This window comes from Periplaneta americana, chromosome 10, assembly GCF_040183065.1.
Source record: "Periplaneta americana isolate PAMFEO1 chromosome 10, P.americana_PAMFEO1_priV1, whole genome shotgun sequence".
Lineage (NCBI taxonomy): Eukaryota > Metazoa > Arthropoda > Insecta > Blattodea > Blattidae > Periplaneta > Periplaneta americana.
In genome coordinates this window covers 74,939,001-74,960,262 of record NC_091126.1, presented here as the reverse complement: position 1 = coordinate 74,960,262, position 21,262 = coordinate 74,939,001, and the positions used below count along the sequence as shown (strand labels likewise).

General features: G+C 35.4%; 1 protein-coding gene across 10 annotated transcripts in view; it reads right to left on the bottom strand.

Annotated features, from left to right (window-relative positions):
* Nucleotides 1-20,385, bottom strand: part of siz (Brefeldin-resistant Arf-GEF family protein schizo) — a 177,563-nt gene extending 157,178 nt beyond the window's left edge. For 6 of the 10 annotated variants that reach the window (XM_069837699.1, XM_069837704.1, XM_069837700.1 and 3 more), the window contains exon 1: nucleotides 20,017-20,385. In XM_069837699.1, the coding sequence (XP_069693800.1) occupies nucleotides 20,017-20,246 (230 nt within the window). In that variant the 5' untranslated portion in view covers nucleotides 20,247-20,385. Of the gene's footprint in view, nucleotides 1-9,104; nucleotides 9,790-20,016 lie in introns of those variants that run through there. The other 4 variants (XM_069837707.1, XM_069837711.1, XM_069837709.1 and 1 more) reach the window with 3 other exon arrangements.
* Between the last annotated feature and the right edge of the window lie 877 nt (nucleotides 20,386-21,262).

The following is a 21,262-nucleotide window of genomic DNA, read 5'->3' as shown; positions in this document are numbered from 1 at the left end:
CCTCTTCGGTGGTGATCCTGCATTGACTAGGAGTGGTGTGACAGATTTAGGATATTTTCCCCTAAAAATTAAAAAGCACGAATCTTCGCAGTCTCCCCTGAAAAATGAAAAATGTTGTTTCATTGGCTATGTTAGGAAAAACTAATATTGCTGCGCAATTAAGTGAAACGAACAGAACATACATTCTCAAACATAACGAAGAAGTGAAAAAAAATAGTGAAATTATTTTTAAAAATCTTGATTGTATCAAATTTTGTGGCCAATATGAACTTCCCCTTAGGGGACATGATGAAAAAACGATTCGAAGAACTCTGGTGTATTTTGTGAGTAATCTAAACGAGTCTCTCAAAAATCATTTGGAACATGCCACTGTTTAAAGGTAATTCTAAAACAATTCAGGATGAACTGGTAGATTGTAAGTTGAGTGTCTGCCGATTTGAAATTCAGACTGAAATCGATGGCATTAGTTTTTTTTAGCGATTATGGCAAATGATGCCACAGACATCTCCCAACTAAGTCAGGAAGTTTGGTTTTTCGATATGTAGTGCATTTATTTTTGTCCTATACTTATTAGTAATGATATCAAGAAGTGAAATTTGTATGTACCAAAATCTACTGCAGCTCCCCCAATCCACAAGTTCACGAGCCGCCACTGCTAGGCCATGAACTGACTTCGAGATGCAGTAAGAATCCAACTTATTTTTATGGTTGTTATATATTGTGCTCGATGGGATAATACCTGTAAAGGTGTACTGTACTGTATATGGTCAGCCAATATTCCTTCTCTGTACATAAGAGGGCAAACGATTTTATTTGGAGTGAAGAGCCTCGAATATGCTGTTAAGATAGAGTTCAGAAATATTAGGAGGTTGAGTTCCAAGCGTATGTATTTCCTCAATTTTCGGTTAAATCGTACCTTGAAGTATTTGTCTTGTGCAACTTCGAGTCCCGACATTACCTCCTCACTTATGGGCGAGGCAGTACCACATCTAGCTTCAATTCTAACAAATTTAATTTCATTCCCGGCAGAGAACGAATTATTTTCTCCCATATGAAATTAGTTTGTTCTCAATTTTTTCCGTACAGACTTTTGTTAACGAGTGTCTGCGCAAAGCTATCACCAACGAGTCCCGTTAGTTATGAGTGTCTAGTGTTGATTCAAAATCTTTACATAAGAAACGGGTCGAACAACCCAATTCTTGAACAAGGTGTGGACAGTGATGAGAATAATGGTGACGCCGGTTTCTTTTGTTTTGGTTATTTAACGATGCTTTATCAGTTACAGGGTTATCCAGGGACTGCCTGTTATTCGCCTTACGTTTCGGAAAAAAAAAAGAGTAACCGAAGTATGATGGGAATAAACGTCCTGAGCAAGAGCCACACCGGTTTTCATGATGATGTTGATGTACAGACCCAGGAACAAAATTTTGGGCCACATGGAACTTGAAAAATTCAGGTGGCCCAAATTTTGTTTCTGGGTCTGTATAGAGTTCCTATGCAGGCCGGTCCCACTCCAATCTCTACCTAACAAAACCTGTTGGCGGACGGCGAGTGGTCGTATGCCGATGTACTAACAAGTCCGTGCACGCGGGCGATTGTAAATGGCACTGGAAAATAGTAAACTGCACTGCAAAGAAACCGGTTAATCACTTACCATGTAAACTGCACTGGATGACTGAGGAGTAGAAGATAGAAAATGCACTGAAACTATGAGCGGATATTTGTTGCATAGACTGTACTAACACTTCAGTTTATTATGCGTGCCGATATGAAACACTTGTTCAACACTAATACTGTACTGTACCTCTTCAGTTTATTATGCGTGTCGATTATCAAACACTTGTCCAACACTAATACTGAATAGTAAACAGTTGGCAGAAAAATTTAGCACAATAACTGAAAGTTCCATAAACATACACTGAAAAACAGCTTAATAAAAGTACCAAATTTGTATGACAACTAAATATAATAATACCGCTATCCTTGTCATTGTGCAGCACAAAGTCTTCCCCTTTATTAGTTACAACGAGCTTTGAAAGAATTACATCGCGAGTTTCATTTCGATTGCTTGGTAATTTCGGATACATTTTCCTGCGTGCATTATATACATTTCTTTTTATTCGATTTAAATCATTATGTCAAGAGAATTATTAATCTGGAAAGGAAGTTCTCTTAGAATTGTCCGAATCGCTTTGCTCGGCCGCGAAGATATAGCTTCCGTTGGTTTACGTTTTGCAATAGCACAATTTGGCGTTCTGACTTATTCACTTCTTTATCATGGTTATGAACTAACTCAATTCTAACAATGTTATTGTTTCCTACCGTATATATATTTTCGGATTACACTTTCAGAGTGTACATCTCCACTTCACTTCACTTCACCAGATTTAAGTTCACTATCTTTGTAAAATTTAAAATCGTCAATAATGTAATGAGCAGGGAACGGATTTATATGGACTAAAAATATATGAAATATGTAAATATATATGTAGTTATTTTTACCAAAATATGGAATTAAATATGGATTTTTACCAAAATATGGAATTAAATATGGACTTAAAATTATAAAAAAAATGACTATGTACGTTAAATATTGGTACATTTTAATCAAACTAAACAAAAAATATAATGGACGTACCTTATCTTCCAATGTAGTTTCAACAAAACACAATTTTTATTGTCTGTTACCATAACAATAGGTTACAAACATTTCTTTCAAGTGCTGAAAAGTGAATCTTCTTCTATTGTCTCTGAGGATAGATTTATACTGACTAAAAGAGCGTTCGACGTCACAAGAAGTAACTGGTACATAATTCAATTTCACAATGTCTGCTGGGGATAAGTCCAAGTTAATCTTCACTGTTGATTCACCACTCATCACAGCAACAACCTTTTGTAGTTCTTCATATCCAGGGTTTTTTGAAAGTACAGTGTCCACCTTAGCTCTTACTGCATCTGCAACTTTACCTCTACCACGATTCAGTTGTTCCACAGTACTATTTATAATTTCAAAACTTTCAGATAGTGAAAGGTGCCTATTTTGGAGACTTTTGAGCGTTTTTATGATGCATGAAAATGTATGCTGAATGTGAGCTAAGTCATTCTTCACACTTATGTCACAGGTAACTGTTTTCGCAGTATCAATTGAGACTGCATCTTCAGAGTCCAATGCAAGGAGAACATTGTTAATAGAGTCTATATGTTCGGCATAATATTCAACTGCTTCTAGCCATGTACCCCATCTAGTTAAAATTGGCTTTGGTGGCAATGGAATTTCAGGGTACATTTCTTTCAACACGTTAACTCTACTGGGAGCTTTGAGAAATACTTTTTTCACTGATGAAATCAACAAATCTACTTTAGGGAAATTGTCTCTGACCACTTCTGCCACACGATGAAATGCATGCGCCACACAAGTAAAATGAGTCAATTTAGGATATACAACAGATAATGCTTGTCCAGCTTTGACCATATAAGGGGCAGCATCGCTAATAAAGAATAACACATTATCGTACATAATACCCTTTGGCCACAGGATACCCATAGCTTCGTTGAACAGTTTAACTATAGTTTTGTTATTGCACTTTTCTAGAACATCACAATGTAAAAGAATTCGTTCAGAATATTGTTCACTTAACAAACCGATAACTACATTACCAACAAGTCTACCTTCTTTGTCGGGAGTCTCATCAATGGAAACCCAAATTGAACTATCTTTAATTTCATCTCTTATCTTCTGTATTGTCTCATCGTAGATGGATGGAGCATACGTCTTCCTAAGTGTTGACTCATCCGGGATTGTATGTTGAGTATATTTTTCAAGGAATTCCCTGAAGACCTTATTCTTTAGTTTGTAGAGAGGAATATCAGCAGAGATGAGAGAACGGCACAGGTCGATGTTAAACTCAGATCTTACATTCGATGTTGTTGGTTGTGTTAAAAACAATTGTCTCTGCTTGGAATTTAGTTGTTTGTTGGCCTGATGTTTACTAGTTGTAATGTGTTGTTGCACCAGGAACTTTTGTGTAGATGATACTGCACACTGACACAAATTACAAAATAATATTTTATTGTCAGTTGATAAACCATCTTCTTTAAATTCTGAAATGTAACTTGTTAGTTTTGATTTTAAATTGACTGAATGACGTACTTTTGGCATATTTACCGTCTTTATAGTATGATTTACAAAACTGAACCTATGTGTACTCTGACTGGCATTTAACTGTTGAGCTGCAAAACTGAAGTCTGTTAAAAATTTTAAATTAAATTAATACAGTTTTGTAACTTACTTTCCCATTGTTGATAGGACTGCTAATTTTCAAATAACTCTGATGTTAAAGGGATTACTGAACATGTGTTTAAATCTCTATTGTTGAAATGTAATTTTAAAAGTTAATGGAATTTTGTTTTGTTTTATTGTTAAACCTAATATAATATGGACTGTTTTATATGAAATATGGAAAATATATGGAAATTAACGAAAATATGTACTAAACTCTAAAATATGGAAAAATATGGAAAATAAAAGTAGGATTTTTCAACCCTACACATTGTGAAACATAAAGATAATGCAAAATATAAATTATATTAGCTTTATAAGTAAATATGTATTTACATATAAATCCTTTCCCTGGTAATGAGTAACTCTCTTCCTCTTTCGCTAGTAGCAAGAGTAGCAACAGGCATTCCGTTAGAGTACACATAACTGAAGTGGCTGGAATCTCTTCAAAAACAAACATCAGTTTCAATACGCAGCAAAAGTCTACGTCATGAAGGAGTTAGTTCATGATGACGAACCCTACCAAATTCAAATTCAAGCAAGACGATGCATCAATTGTCGAGAGTGTACAGACCGGGCAAAAATGTTGGGCAAAACTTAATAAAATGAGAAGTGCAATTTATAACGTCCAGTGCAATTTACCACATTCAAAATCAGTTCAGTTTACATACACCACCCTGTGCACAATGCCCTATGCAGACCGGTCCTAATCCACCCTTTACTGCTTAACTTCCTCGGGACGGACGCTCTGCACTACAGTCATTGAATTGACGGAACATTACTAAATGAAACCGGGCTGCATATGAACTCTCTATATATACAGCACAAGTTTGAAAGGAAGAAAAAGTTTATATCTACCAGCTAAGTACTGGGGAGCATAGGTTCAGTTCTGGGATGAGATTATGGATTTTTCTCCTCCTTCAAACTTTCACAAGGAATCTGTTCACTCGGCAATCTTATGTGTAAATGAATATCGCAAATATTTTCCGGGAGTAATGAGGCCAGTATGATAGTGATCACAACCTAGTTTTCGAGATTTTCAACAGCTGCCACTATCATAGTGGACCTTATCTTACGGAGCGTATGCAGGACACTTGCAAAAATTAATCTTTCCACAGCTTCATGTAATACTATCATATTTTATAAATTGTCTCCGAAATGTCGGTATTCTGTACCCTTTAATCCGGGATAGTAGAGAAAATTCAGTACCTACGAAATATGAAGTGAAACTTTATTCCTAGCTTACATGCGTATGCAAGCCCACCATCGAAAGTTTTCTGCTGAAAATCATATATGGAGATGACTCATTTCTATGCCTTATCACGGTAATCTCTTTCACATGTTATCAGTTTTATTACGAAGTCTATGTTTTCAAACCATTCTCTTCCCTATCACTAACTATTAAAACATTACTTCAACGCAATCTACGTGTTCATTGCGGGAGCTGTTTTTATAACAGCATATATGACAGGATAAATGTGCTTAGAGATGAGTGTCAATCATGCTACATACAGCTTTTCTGAAAACAAAATTAAATGGCTTCTCTTTCACAGCGACTATTCGAATACTATTAGCAGGCAGACAGCACAATATCGCTAATTTAAGGCAAGAACGACATATCTATAATACTGGTACTTTTACGACTTTTTAAATTACATAATCCAAAGAGTGCTTCTCCTGTACTATAGGCGTTACATTGCTTAAAGAAATAAGAGTTTGGCTGATAACCTTTACTGTAGGAAAAACCGTGCTTTATTATATTGATGTATGATAACTATACATGATCACATAATGTGCCAAAAATGTTCTGCGTGTGCCGTACATGGAGTAGTTAATATTTGGATACGCTAATTGTTAAATTTATGCAGGCCTACTACTTGCCATTGAAATGTATTACACTCGTACAGACGACAAATACGTCTATAAAATAAATAAACTGAAAACGATATCTAATCTTAGTTACTGACTAGGTAAACTTGATACGGAAATACAAATTAATTGTAAAAGAAAGAAAAACATTTCCAAGTTTAAATTACAATCTGTTCCGACTCAGATGTTACGCAAATTTCAGCAATAAAATATTACGTTGGTGTACAAGTTCGTAGTGTTTTTGTCCCTCATCATAACACTGCGTCGTTCGGAGATTGTTTATCCTTCATCATATGTTATTTGGAGTGTTGTGCTTGTAAATACGCCTTGAATTTTGCGAAGTTGAAGAAAGTTTGTACTATCTGTGGGCTAAAGAAGATGGAGTGCCAAGAGGGGGAGGGGAACTAACACTTCCGACATATTCTTCTGTTTGAGATTAATACAGGAGCAAAGTCAGCGGAGGCGGCTTAAAACATGTGTCGTGTACGGGGAGAATGCCATAGGAGGAAGCACTGCAAGAAAATAGTTCAGTCGTTTCAACACACAGCACCTCGTTCAAAAATTAGTGTCGAACTACAGAAGATGATGTTATGCGTCTGGTGTGATAAAGAAGACGTCATTGACTACAAATTACTTCCCAGGAATGTAACCATAACTGATGTTATGTATTAACAACAACTCAGACGCCTTGCTGCCGCAATTGAAGAAAAACGACCGGAAAGACTGCTTCGAGTGCTGTTGCAACACAGTAATGCACGCTCGCACTTCGCTAACATAACGAAAGAAGTCATTCAAAAGCTTGGCTGGGGAGGAACTCAACATTCTCCATATTCTCTCGATCTTGCGCCCTCACATTTCCACCTTTATCACTCCTTAGCCAACTGTCTTTATGGAAATTCCTTCGATAATGAAGATGCTTTACAAAATTGGGCTTGACGGTTTATTTAGCTTTTTTATTTTATCTTTTATTGGGTTATTTTACGACGCTGTATCAACATCTCAGGTTATTTAGCGTCTGAATGAAATGAATGTGATAATGCCGGTGAAATGAGTCCGGGGTCCAGCACCGAAAGTTACCCAGCATTTGCTCTTATTGGGTTGAGGGAAAACCCCGGAAAAACCCTCAGCCAGGTAACTTGCCCTGACCGGGATTCGAACCCGGGCCACCTGGTTTCGCGGCCAGACGCGCTGACCGTTACTCCACAGGTGTAGACTTTATTTAACTCTAAACCAACATATTTCTTCAGACGCGAAATCGAAAAACTACCTCAATGTTGACAGAGTCATAGATAACTTAGAAGAATACATTTCAGATTAATTTCTATCTTCTATTCATCTCGAATAAAAAATTTGTTACAGCGAAAAACGCTACGAACTATTACACCAATCTAATAATTTCACAAAAACATTCAGAATAGAATTTGAGAATAATTTAGCCTCTGCATTTATTTATATTACTATCGAATTCAAAGTTCTTACAAAATAACACTATCCTGTCATATACATTCATGGAAATTCAATTTTCTTATAACGCATTATGCAAGATGTCCACAATAATTATTGAAGAAATTTCTTCCACTCTGCAAACGAAGTGCTAAATCCCTATAATTCGTTCAGCCTGAATTGATTTCATTTCACTGCACAGTAAATATAAATTTGTCTACTATCTTTTTTAATTACACCATTTTAAATCCATGGCGTGACAGCCCATGGACGGTCAAAGTCAATCAGTAGAATTCTGGACTATGTTCATATGCCCTAGCGGAGGTAAACTACCATCCATCCAGTACGGGAGTAACGTGCGTTCCACACAAATGACCTCCCCTTTGCTTACGAAACAGGATTTCGCTACTCGCTGTATCTCTCCAAAATGCAACATGGTGGGAATGCACCGGTTCTATACACTAGCCGAAGTTTCATGAGAAAAACTTCTCCCCGATAAAAATTCTAATCAGAGTTAATTCGTTATCGGTAGCTAAAGGTTTGACGCTTTAGACCACGCACCTAGGCGGGTATCATAAACATTATTATTCGTTTTATTAATATTGGTACTAATTAGTACACCGTGTTTTTATTAGTAGTATCTTACGCAAGACAACAGAAACTAGTGAAGAAAAATGAGTTTGCAAATAGTTTTTTTTTTCGTACTCACTATCTCCAAACACGGAGAACATGGTGTCCTGATTACCAACATCAACATCTCTCATCGATTCACATTTCTCGTTTCGAGCAATCCCATTACGTCTAATCACTGTGGGCAATTATTTAACGTATGTAACAAATAACATTATAAACAAACTGACACTGCGACAATGGAGCAATCTTATTGTAGAATAAGAATGGCAAGGGAAAAATAAATTCTTGGAAAAACATTCCTTCCAAAAATTTCAACAAAACATACCAAAGATTCGACTCGTCTCCCTCCTCATTCATTTAGTAACAGCAGTCAGCTGACGGCCAGGCTCGGCAGCGCGATCTTCGAAAAGGTGATTTCGTGTGAATGGTGGTGATGTAATGGGAAACTAATTACAGCACAAGATTCAAACACCAAGTAAGCTATATTAAAATGTCTAGTGTGGAGCAGTTTAAAATGAGCGATTAAAGCTTGCTTGTTTCGTACTTACAATACTTACTGTTATTACAAAGATATTAGTGCTAAAACTACATTTCTTTACCTAACGACTCTTTCAAAATAAAAGTACTTCGGTGATGATAACACTGGTCGCGAAATCAAATTACTTGACACAAACCTGTCCCACGAACAACTTACACATTGAAAACCTTACAGAACATGCAATGAACCAAACACATTTCCCAAGGGAGAGGAACGTCATGTGACCATGTGTGCGCCTCGCAGATATGGTCAGCCTTTCAGCTCCAGTAGAACTTATCTTATAAAACAAAGAAAGTTAGAGCCGTTGAAACGGAAACGAATTTGTGATATATGAATGGTTACCCTGAATGAGGACTCTGTCGCACTCCGAAGAGCAGCTTGATAGATAGCACTTGCTTCCGGAATTACATGATAGTGTCTGCAAACGTGTTCAATATTACACAGCTGAATTGCACTTCAATACTGTACAGCACCTTGTCAAACACAGCACCGCAAGACTTGATGGCAATTGTCTGCGTTAATGTCATAGAATCGACGCACTACACAGCAACGCATGTTCACAACACTTTTCTCTTCCCTTATTTGATTTTAATGAAACAGTTCATTTTAAAAGACACACACTAGTGATCACCGTGTCGCTAGCTTCTACTGAACTGGGCCTCGCCACAGCTACTTTCACCGTCACCCCCCTCAAACAGGAAGAAACTGGAACAAAGACGTGTACGAACTCCGCGAGTGCTAGATGCACTCAATAACATTGAATTGTCTTTCTCTTGCTGGCAGCGTTCGATTTGCTAATCAAGTTAACGAATCGACGTTTCTGTAGCCCATAGCGTCCACCGCGATCAGTGGGACTCGAGAAAACCACAAAACCTCTTTCAGGAGTCCGATAACGAATCGGAAATGTCTGGAACTCGAAAGAGGAAGCGTAATCGTTATTCCGTTATGTAACGCCAAATCGAGTATAGTGTGTCCATAAAGTCTGGACGTGTTGTCCTCGTTCCGGCATCTGACGTTGGCATCACGTCCCACCTTAGCAACAGTTATCCAACGCTGCACACTTCGCGTATCCGTTCTGCAAAGACGCTCGCTCGCTGTTGCTTATTTTCTACTTTGTATGCACACTTTACGTAACATCAAGGAAAAGAAATCCATAGCGCCAGAGGCTGTTCCCAAAACCTTCGTACTTGACTGATGCACATGAAACTATCCAGATGTTATGAGCATCACGGTGATCATGTCGTGGGTGAAAGAGGTCAGACTCATCTTCTGTTACTGATCACCCACTATACTATGCTCAACAGTACCAAATCCGGCTAGGGAATAGGCGTACTGGTAAATCCACACTAAATCACAAGTTTAGTTTCCGACGTGAAATGGCGTTCTACTCATGCCACGTAAATGGATCGAACCGCGAACGGAATCTTATTTACCGTGTCTGCAGTGAGCAGACATAATGTAAGAAATGTACACTTAGCAAAGCACGTAGTGAACAAGACTGTAAAGACAGAAAATACCACCGGCGCACAGTGGTCCAAAACACAAATCTAGCTGGACAAAATAATTTTTATCCCATCTGACAGATTTTCATGAAACTTTGTATAATAGTTAGGTCTACAGGTTGCATATTTGTTTTTTATACAAACTCTGATTACAGTACGTTTGTGCCAGTGGAATTAATCCATTATAGGGGCGGCATTTTGACAAAATCACTAACTTTTCACCTATCTAACAGATTTTCATGAAACATTTTACAGATATTACAGGTAGCATATTTGTTTTGTATACAAACTCTGAATAATATTTATATAAGAGAAACTACTCCATTATACGGGATGCATTTAGACAGAATTAATAACTTTTCTCCTCTCCAATAAAATTTCATGAAATATTGTACAGTAGTTACAGGAAGCATATTTATTTTCTATACAGACTCTGAATAAAGCATGCAAACTCTGGCTATACTTGTGTAAGAGAAAGTACTCCATTATAGGGGCTGAATTTTAGACAAAGTTAATAAATTATCTTCTATAATTGATTTTCATCACCTTTGTACCTTATTTATAGATAGCACATACCCTATTCATTACCTCTGTTCTTCATCTTACAAGCAAGAGAAGTTGTGTATCTAAATTTAATTAATTTGTCTCTAATAACCATATTGAACTAACATTATTCTAGTTATAGTGTGATCTAGCACTGCTTAAAGTTTCACTTTCGCAGAATATTCCGATATTTGAATTCCATAGGGTAGCACTGTTTATCTGCCATGAGAAGAGCACTATAGGGAGGATAGATATCTGAATTTCGCAATTCTGCTACACTGCAAATAGACATGTATTGTTTTTTTTTTTTTTTGGTTAGTTTATAGTGCCAGAGCTTTTTCACTCGCACGTCTAATGGGTTTAGTTGAGTTTTCAGACATGTTTTTCTAATTCTTGTTGCCCTTTCAGAAGCGAAGTCCGAAGCTCGTTTCACAATATCTGCTGCATCTCTTCTACCCTCAGAACGCAAACAGATGTGAGTGGCGTATGATAGCTCCTTTGGGTTACAAGAAGCTACTAATGACCCCACCCTCCCTTATGTTGTTTTATTGCTACTATCTTCAAATAATTTTCTTGGACAACCCACGCAGGATCCCGAAGACGAAGGCTGATCATGTTCACTTATTTTTTTAACTATAACAACGCCTGGAAAAATCGCTTTCTCTTCCAGCCAGTCTGAACATTTTGACAAAAATGCGGAAATTATTCTGTGGGTTTCCTGCCATTTTTTTTCCCTAAATTTACTACATAAAACTCTGTTTTTTTTTTAAATAATAGACAGAATTTCTTCACTGCTATCTTCTAATTTATAAAAATCTGCTATATAATTATATTCACTTTTTCTGTTGTTTACATCAATCACTCTCTTCACGCCACAATTCAAACAACTGCTTCCGATATAGAGTTCCCAGCAGCACTAAAATAAATACTTAAAACGTTTAGACACTTATCGGTAGCTAATTTTAACAGGACTTTCACTACAGTAATTCCCCTATACACTAATGTAGAATTTTAGTGGTATCTCGTGAAGCTTTTTTCAAAATACTTGTGAAACTTTAAAATTACCCGAAATATTTGTCATTATACTGTGTAGAACAAATAATTTAATAACAAATGCATACACCTCTTTCATCACATTTTTACAGTGACATTACCTTCAGGACAGGTTTCCATTTCAAATAAAAATACACGAAAGCTGCACACTCACAAACAGACTTCACTAACACGTACAATACAAGACTGTTTTAGAGCTCTGCCTGTTAGCGGAAATGTAACACTTGAATGTTTATGTTTCAGGAACCACTACTGGGGGGTGGTGAAAAATAAATTTAATACGACATTTGATGAAGGAAAGAATATAGAATATGATATGAATTTGAGGCAGCTTTTTTTTAAGTGACAATATGACTCTTGTCCACCTAGATTTGCGTTTTGAACTACCGTGAGGCGTCGCTCGGACAGCAGCAGACTCGGGCGCATATTCGAATCGCGCTTGGGCTGATCATATAGTAGTTGGATTTCCTCAGAGATCTTCGCTGTAAGGCAAATAGGTGAACCCTCGGATTCTTCTCGCTATCATCAATTCTACCGATAAATCCACGCGAACGTTTCTCAGCCAATGAAAGAGCTCACTGACGTTAGACTGACCAATGACAATCGAATTGCACTGATAGTTAAAGAATGCTGCTCAAAATTAGTATGTGATAGTTTTTTCTCCTGTTCATTTATTTTATTTTCTCGACTCTGGTTCGATGTATGTAATCAAATGATTACGTCAGACTCGCAGTCTCACCATGCAATAATAATTAATTACAACAATTACAAATTAATTATTGTGAATAAAAATTATTTAAATAAAATTAAACATGTTTAAAATTATAAATAAGCAATGATAAAGGAGTTCAAAATAAAGTGTTGTTATTATAACCTAAAATGTTCAGTTGTTTTTATTCCTATCATTTGTGCTTCGATTCGACTATTTTTCTTTATCTTATTATTACAACCTGAAATGTTTAGTTGTTCAGAATTACAGTTGTTCGCATTGGGATTTTCTTTCCGAATATAATTCTTAACAATATTTATCGTCAGGCGATTTTTAATTTCGCTTTTTAAACTCGTGTTTTAGTCGTTAATTATTTCTAAACCTCGTGTCACGAAATAATCATCATGAAAACAAACATTCGTTAAGATCAAATTACCGGAAAATTATCAGCACAACATAAGCACAATAACTTTTAAGCCGTGGTGCGTTTGGAACGGAGGAAAAAAAGGGATAAAATTCTGATCATGCAATCCCAACAAAATTAGTTGATCAAGTTCGCTAATCTGTAAAGAGAGCAAGGTGAAGGTGTCGCTCAACTCAATGAATTGGCAATCAAGGAGCACTAGTGTGATGGTTATTTTAATCAAAAAGCGAATTAGAACGAGTTATTAAGAAAATTAAATCATTCCATTCTGGAATTTCGTAAAATCAATAACAGATATATGAAAAGCATTTCAGGATCCAATATTGTTATCAGCAGACAGCGGATTTTGGGTCCTGACAAAGAGCGCTAGGCGTACGTCAGTTGCAGAGAGGTCATTGAATTCAATGGTACGCTCCCTCCTTAAGCCAAGGGACGTGACGTCTTGTCGCTGTGTAGGGACCGAAAATCCGCTGTCTGATTATCAGAAATAATTAAGGGGAAAATGGTTGGGCATTTTTCAAACAGGCAGATGGCATGTGTTTACCCAAATAAACAGCTTTTTTATCAAAATTAGTTATGTAGGCCTATACTCGATTTATTTTTCCTCTATGAATAGTCACATGATTGGTCTTATTTCAACACATTCTATACAGTTACGTTGCCCTAAATTCCTTCAAAGTAATGTCAAAATAAATTGCAAATGGCTCACCATTACGAAAAGTCTGTAAGTTTAAATGTCACTGCACTCTCAGAAAGAATTTTTATGCTAGAAAACTACTGCAGAAAAGTATTGAGGAAATTTGCGCTATATTGTCCCTAATAAAATTATTGAAATGATTGACATTTCGACGGCAATATTTCAGAGATAACTTCTTACCGAGAATAAATTATCACTGTTTTACAAAAAAAAGTGTAATAAAATTAGATGCACAATTACATGTAAGTGCTCAATAACAACGCATTTAAATATACTAAGTTAAAAAAAATACTAATGTGAAGTAAAAAATTAAGGATAATTTCAAACCAGAAATTTATAAAGGTTTATCTAAATTTATTAAGACACTGCTCAGATTCAATTTGTATATGCCTACTGCTGGGAAATCTTTTATCGTAAAATATGAATTTCTATAGCATCCTTAGAAGTAATAACAAACAAGTTGAAATGGTAAAAAATAATAATATTCGATTAATTTTTAAAACTTAAATGAATATGGTAACTATGGCAATAACGAAGAAGTAAATTGTATCATTCATTACGTTTGGTATTTATAATCCATAAATCCTGCAATACCTAGAATACGTGAATTATTCTACTTCCTGAATTTAAAATCAGAATATATTTCGGTTTTAACATTTCCCCTCCAGCATTCCATAATTTAGGCCTACTTTTTCTTGTATGTTACAATTGTCTATGCATCTGAAATTTACCATATAAAACAACTGTGAAAACCTTGGGACCCAAACTTGCTTTTACACGTTGATTATCCTCATTTTCCACAGATTACATGCCTACACTTCAACCAAGGAAGTCTCAAAAGGAAATTGAGATATGAATAGCCTATGCATTTTAATAAAGTATGTTCCGTAAGTATGACCTACTTTCATCGAATATAAATAATTTTCCGGCAAGTATGTCATCATTTCCTACTAGAAATAACGAGTTAAGAAAAGTCAGTGTCAATTGTTAGCGGGACAAACTACACAATGATTCAATGTACTGCACGGGCACGTGGCTACAAAAACAAGGGATTCAACGAATGAAGCAAAATATACATGAATTAATCTAAGAGAAATTAGTATTTTTAATTACAATGTTGACTTCTCAAAGACATAACAAAACCCGTATTGTGTGAGCCTGATATAAATTCTTAAATAGCCCCTTGGAGACTTTCATAACAGTCTTTATGTGCAAGCAACAGGCCTATATCAGTTTTGATTGACCTAAGGTCATCTGTGCAATTGATGTCCTCAAAGTCTGGATTGTGTATCTCATTATGAACTCGCGTGTTACTTGCGTAATTTCTCAGAGACATCAAGCGCAAGAAAGTTCCTGCATCTTTGCCGGCTGCAGTTTTAAATACAAACAAGCTCCTCTTCTTTAAGTATTAATTGCACGAAGGATTATTACTCTTTATATTCATTAGGTGTACTCATATTGGATGTGTTTGAATATTAGCAATTAAAAAACATTGGTAATAGGGGTTCCATTAACTGGAATACCTCCAATGATGTGTTATTTTTAGGACAGTGAGAACAATTAGACAATTCTCCGAGCTTAAAAGAAGATAATTTTCATTAATAATTTTAACTCCAGTACTTGTTTATAATACAAGATATGCAAGAAAATTCATCCCAGTTTTAACAATATATATATTTCAACGAAATATTGCAAAATCTAATCCAAATAGGAACTTGTATTACAGTTTCTGCTATATAGAAAGATCTGTGATAAAGAATAAATTTATTTTCATAAAATCGTCTCTATTGAAGATATGCGAAAATGTCCGAATTCAGAAAACAAATTGGAATGATTATCATTTCTTGATATTAATCGATTAAAATTATTTCTTTTTCAAGAGGAATCATTTAACCTTCAAGTAACACCTGCTATTGGCACACACTCTTAACATTAATGTAACATTTCATATAAAAAATAAGCATCTTCAGAAATTCAAATTTTTTAAATTTCTAAATAGACTTAATTTTATGACGAAATCTTCCAAGTGCAACTTTGAGTAATTTTCCTTTTTATTAGCTCTTTGGTGAAAATGTAATATCTGAACTAGTTACCATAAACTAATCATATTAGTTTTAATAAGAACACAGGAACGCTAGATAAGTATAAAATATTTCTACAGATGTTTCCATGGATCATGATTATTGGCTTTGAGCGCAACCCCTGATCACATATAACAGATTGATCAGCCTAATGCACTTTCAAGACAACTTTTATTAATTTCACCATTCTGCCATCTAGAGACTGCAAAAGAAGTCACGTTATAACCCTGATGGAATTGCATGGAGTAACAGCTTTCAGAAATACTTCCATCTAGCGGTCGATACCAAAAAATCCATTGTCGACAGTGGATATACTGGTGATTGTTTCCTCTTATATGTTGCCATTTCATAACATGAGAATGGCCAATCTGATATATATGTGATCAGGAGCGTAACCAATCGTTTGTAAGCCGTCGTGCTCACTTTGTCATTCTATAAAAAGACAATGTCGTGCCTGATTAGATTCCTCAGTGTTCAGAATCTTTATTTAAATTGTCTATACGCAATTCACAAGGCATTCCATTACAAATTTTTAAGATATTCATGTTGTTTCTAAAGTCGAATTGGGTACACTAATGTACACGTAGAAGATATAGTTGAGAAGGAGAAGAAAGGAGCATGCATAATCCTAATGGGCGCCTGAAACGCAGTTGTAGAAGGACAAGAGGGAAGGACAGTTGGAAAATATGGATTGGAAAGAAGAAATGACATAGGAGAATCTTTGGTGAATTTCTGTAAAAGAAATGCAATGATTGTTGGAAATTACATTAATCCAACAACATAAAAGAAGATACACATGGACATGCCCATGGAAAGAAAACAGATACCAGATAGATTACATAATTGGTACAGGAAAGATTTCGAAATTGCTTAGAAAATGTCAAGAGCAGATTTTAACTCATATCATGTCCTCCTGATAGGCGAAGTAAATATTCGTCCGAAGAATATAAAATAAAGACAAGTGACGAAGAAATTGAATATGGAAAAACTGAAGAATGAAGAGGAAAGAAAAAAATTTGAAGCACATTTTCAAGAGAAAGCCGCTACATTAGAATCCACACCTGAGAATAGTAATGAGTACTGGACTCATTCAAAAAGCTGTATAAAGACAACAGCAGAAGAAACAATAGGATACACGAAGGTGTGAGAATTAAGAAACCTTGGGTCACAGGGGAAATGCTGAAGATGGACGAAAGAAGAAAATGGAAAAACATCAACACAGAAGAAAGTAGAAGAAACTACAGGAAAATAAACAATGAACTAAGAGAAACTGATAAAGCAAATGAAGACATGATAAAAGAGAAATGTGAAGAAATAGAGGATCTAGAGAGCAAAAGAAGATATGCTTTAATGTACCAGGAAGTAAAATGTTTGGACTTCACAAATAAGAACAGGAAATCATATGGTTGATAGAGAATAACATCTGAAATAAAATAACAGATAAACAAGGAATACTAAACAGATGGACGAAATATGTAAGAGATTTATATGAGACAAGGAATAGTCCAGATGACTATTATTAAAGAACGAAAAAGGATTTTCTATTTTAAGGGAATACTTTGAACTAGCCCTTAAGGAAATGAAGAATGGAAAAGGAACAGGAGTTGATGGAATTCCCAATGAGTTAGTGAAATGCTTGGGTGAAGACTAGAAGGAAATTCTATCATTATGCAACGAAATATATGAGAAAGGCGAATGGCCTGAAGATTTTACGGAGACAGTGTTGCTTCCAATAACGGAGGAAAATAATGCCAAGAAATGTAACGAATTCAGAACTATTAGCCTGATATCGCACTCGGCGAAGATTCTCTTGCGAATACTGAATCGACATTTATATTCTAAGATGAAAAAACAGATGGAAGAATATCAATTTATCTTCAGGAAGGGAACAGGTATGAGAGATTCAATTGGGCTGCTATGAACAGTCAGCAAAAGATACCTAGAGAAGAACAAAGAAGTGTATGCAGTGTTTGTGGACCTAGAAAAGGCTTTTAACAATGTGGATTGGATTCGTTTAAACTTCCTGTCCCCTCTTTCCTTTTTGTTAGCTCTTTGGTGGAACTGTAATAAGTTCTCACACTCTTGAGAAACATCATTACTACTGTATAATAAATAACTAAACAAAATCTGAAATAATTCCCAATCAATTACACAATTACAGGTTGAGTTAATAATGATGTGAAATGATTTAAGAAAGGAGACCAAAACTACAATATACAGGCTAGTTGAAGACCTATTTATTAGCAAAATAATTAGCTCTAATCCTGGAGAGCTAATTATATTTTTAATGTAGAATGTCTATCATGACTGTCCTAACAAAAAAAAATAAGTAAAGTTATCTGAAATCAATTTTTTTATGAATAACGTAAAATGTCATATTCAAAATTAAGGTTTCTTTAATTTCCATGACAAAATTATAACTTGGTACAATAAACATGAATGCTTTATAGTTAGTCCACAAAGACAGTCTTCAATTTGAGTGAATAAATGCAAACGGAGCAACGAAACTTAAAATCTTTGGACTAAAAACCACCATTTGTGACTTTCGTTGTTATGGTCAATTATGATTCAGATTCCATAACATTTAATATAATGTATGCTAGGACATTTTATTATAAGTACTCTCCCATTCTTACAATTTGTTCCTCCTATAATAAACTGAGCAATATTGACATCTTTCGGAATAGAACCATACTCTTGAGAGAAATAAATACCGGTAGCTTTCAAAATACTCCATACTTATTTTCCTAATAAATAGGTCTTCAGCTAGCCCGTATATTGTAGTTTTAGTTTCCTTTCTTAAATTATTTCGTACCATTATTAACTCAACCTGTAATTCCGTTAACATTGCTGACTTGACGTAGGCCTAATACCTCATCATTTACTGTGTTATGCTATTGATCTGTGATTAGTTATTTGCATTTCATCACTTGCTCTGTTACGGTACTTTACTACATAATCTAAGTTTTCTTTTAAATTGTACCTAAATGCTTTCGTTCTTGTTTACCGAGATTTTCATGTTATATTTGCTTGTTATGTATTGTGGAGTAGTATTGGATTACGTTTAAGTTTAAATTACCACTATTTTGTGTATTACACTGTTATTACTACTATTCTCTACTCTGTAATTGCACTGTTGAGTAGATGAAATAAATAACCAAACAAAATCACAATCATCACAGGCAGGATAAGCCAGTTGTAAAATTTTGACATTGGATGTAATAAAATTAAAAACAAAAATTACGAAGTAAAAAGACCTAGCTTCGAATAAAGTAAAAAGACCTATCTTCGTATAACTATAACAAACAGGCTCATGCTAAGCGCTATGTTTACTTATATACCTATATATTAATATAGTTCTCAATTCTATAGGAAGACTTTCCAAAGATCGAAACATCACGCATTTATTTAAATTGTAATACGCTTGTGATCAAGCATAATTTACAAACAAATAGCTATGTTACCGGTATATTAAGTATGTCTTCATAGCGTCTAAATAAAAGGCTTTTAATACTGCACATTAACCTCACATATTCATGTTTGAAGTACTTAACAAACAAGTCTTGAGAACAAATTGCTATGTAACAATATTAATAAATGCAGAAAAACCGTACATTCAACATGAATATACTTTGTAAGTACACAGTTATCGGCTCTTTTAAAACTTGATTCTGATTCTATGGTTAGAAATTATGTCGTGAAGTTTAGATCTTATCGCTACATCTTTACATGCAAAAACGCGAACACCAGAATATTACAAATTACAGTTAATACCTGTGTATAGTATACGCAAATTAACCGTCATTATGAAAGGTTATTAGAGATTGCATTTACACAAAAGTATTTGTAAAAACCTCATTGCAATATTACGCGCAATTATAGTACTTGGAGAAACTGTATTTGCTAAAGTTATGTAAGGTGGTGTGAGTATTACTTTAATATTTTAATGTTATTATAAAATTATCGATGCACGGTACTTGATGCATTCATGTTAATCTTTTAACTTTGCTGACAGTTTCAGAACAGCTGATGACTGGATGATCATCCATTTCATAGGTTTGAACAGCAACAAATGACGAAATTATTATACAAAACCAAAACATTACTTTCAAGGAATTTCAATACTGGTTTAAAATGAGACAACAAAAAGTTATATTGAACGTTGCAACAGCAACGTGCAATATGGCCTTTACATATTACTACTCTCGAGCAAAACTAAAAACACATTTTAGTTTTAAAACGTACCATCCATCATGAAGTCTCTTCAAATCCGCAATCTCCATTTCGAATTTTAATTTACTAACTTCACATAACAACATATCACGCTCTGTAGTAACTGCATCCAATTCATGTTTTAAATCTTCTATCTCTTGACACTGGCGATGGATAATGGCAACATTGTTTTCTAGTGATTTCTGTAACTGTTCCTCCGACTCGAAAACCAGGGATAATCCTGGTTTGGTTTTATCACTCATGTTTCAAAATTACATTCCCTTCACTACGCAAACTACTTTTACACTTTTGACATTTCACAATCGCCCATGGCTGACAGCTCTGTGCTTGATCAGCCCACTGCCCAGGCCGTGGCCTTCGATCTAGCTTAGGTGTGTCAAGGCTACGCGCGTTTCTACTGCATTATACAGAAAGTATTAAATACATCAATAGGTAGCAGCAGCAGTCAGTTCACAATATGCTTCCATTGAAGTACGTTTTATGAACGCATTCAATGCGTTAGCCAATGGCGAAAAACGTTACAATGTTGATTTCACCATTTTGACAAAGGAAAAATCTTATTCCATGGTAACTACAACGTCTACAACCATCTACTATTGAGATTCAAGCAATTCCGTCCCAGATGGGGCAACGATCACTAAATATTTCTACAAAATATACACTATAATTTATGTGCAAAATATTCGAGCATTACTTACGGCTTTTAAGGAACCCGGAGGTTCATTGTCGTCCTCACATAAGCCCGCCCTCGGTCCCTATCCAGTCTCTACTATGATATCTCAACTTCTTCAAATCCATTTTAATATTATCCTCCCATCTACGTCTCTACATCCTCAAAGGTCTTTTTCCCTCCGGCCTCCCAGCTAACACTCTAAATGCATTTCTGGATTCGCTCATACGTACTACATGCCCTACCCATCCCAATCGTCTGGATTTGATGCTCCTAATTATATAAAGTGAAGAATACTATGCGTGCAGTTCTGCACGTGTAATCTTCTCAATTCTCCTGCAACTTCATCACTCTTAACCCTAAATATTTTCGTAATTAGTCAAGTTTGAAAATATTTTACCAAAAACAGTTCACAAGCATGAAGCTATATAGAGATAAACTTATGTAAGAGTTCCATGGTACATTAAAGTGCAGAGTCACTAACAATCAAGAAGTGTGACATTTTCAATTTCCTTTCTCGTCACTGAGAATTTTCAGTTTATTAATAACTAGCCGTACCCGTGCGCTCCGCTGCACCTGTTAGAAATA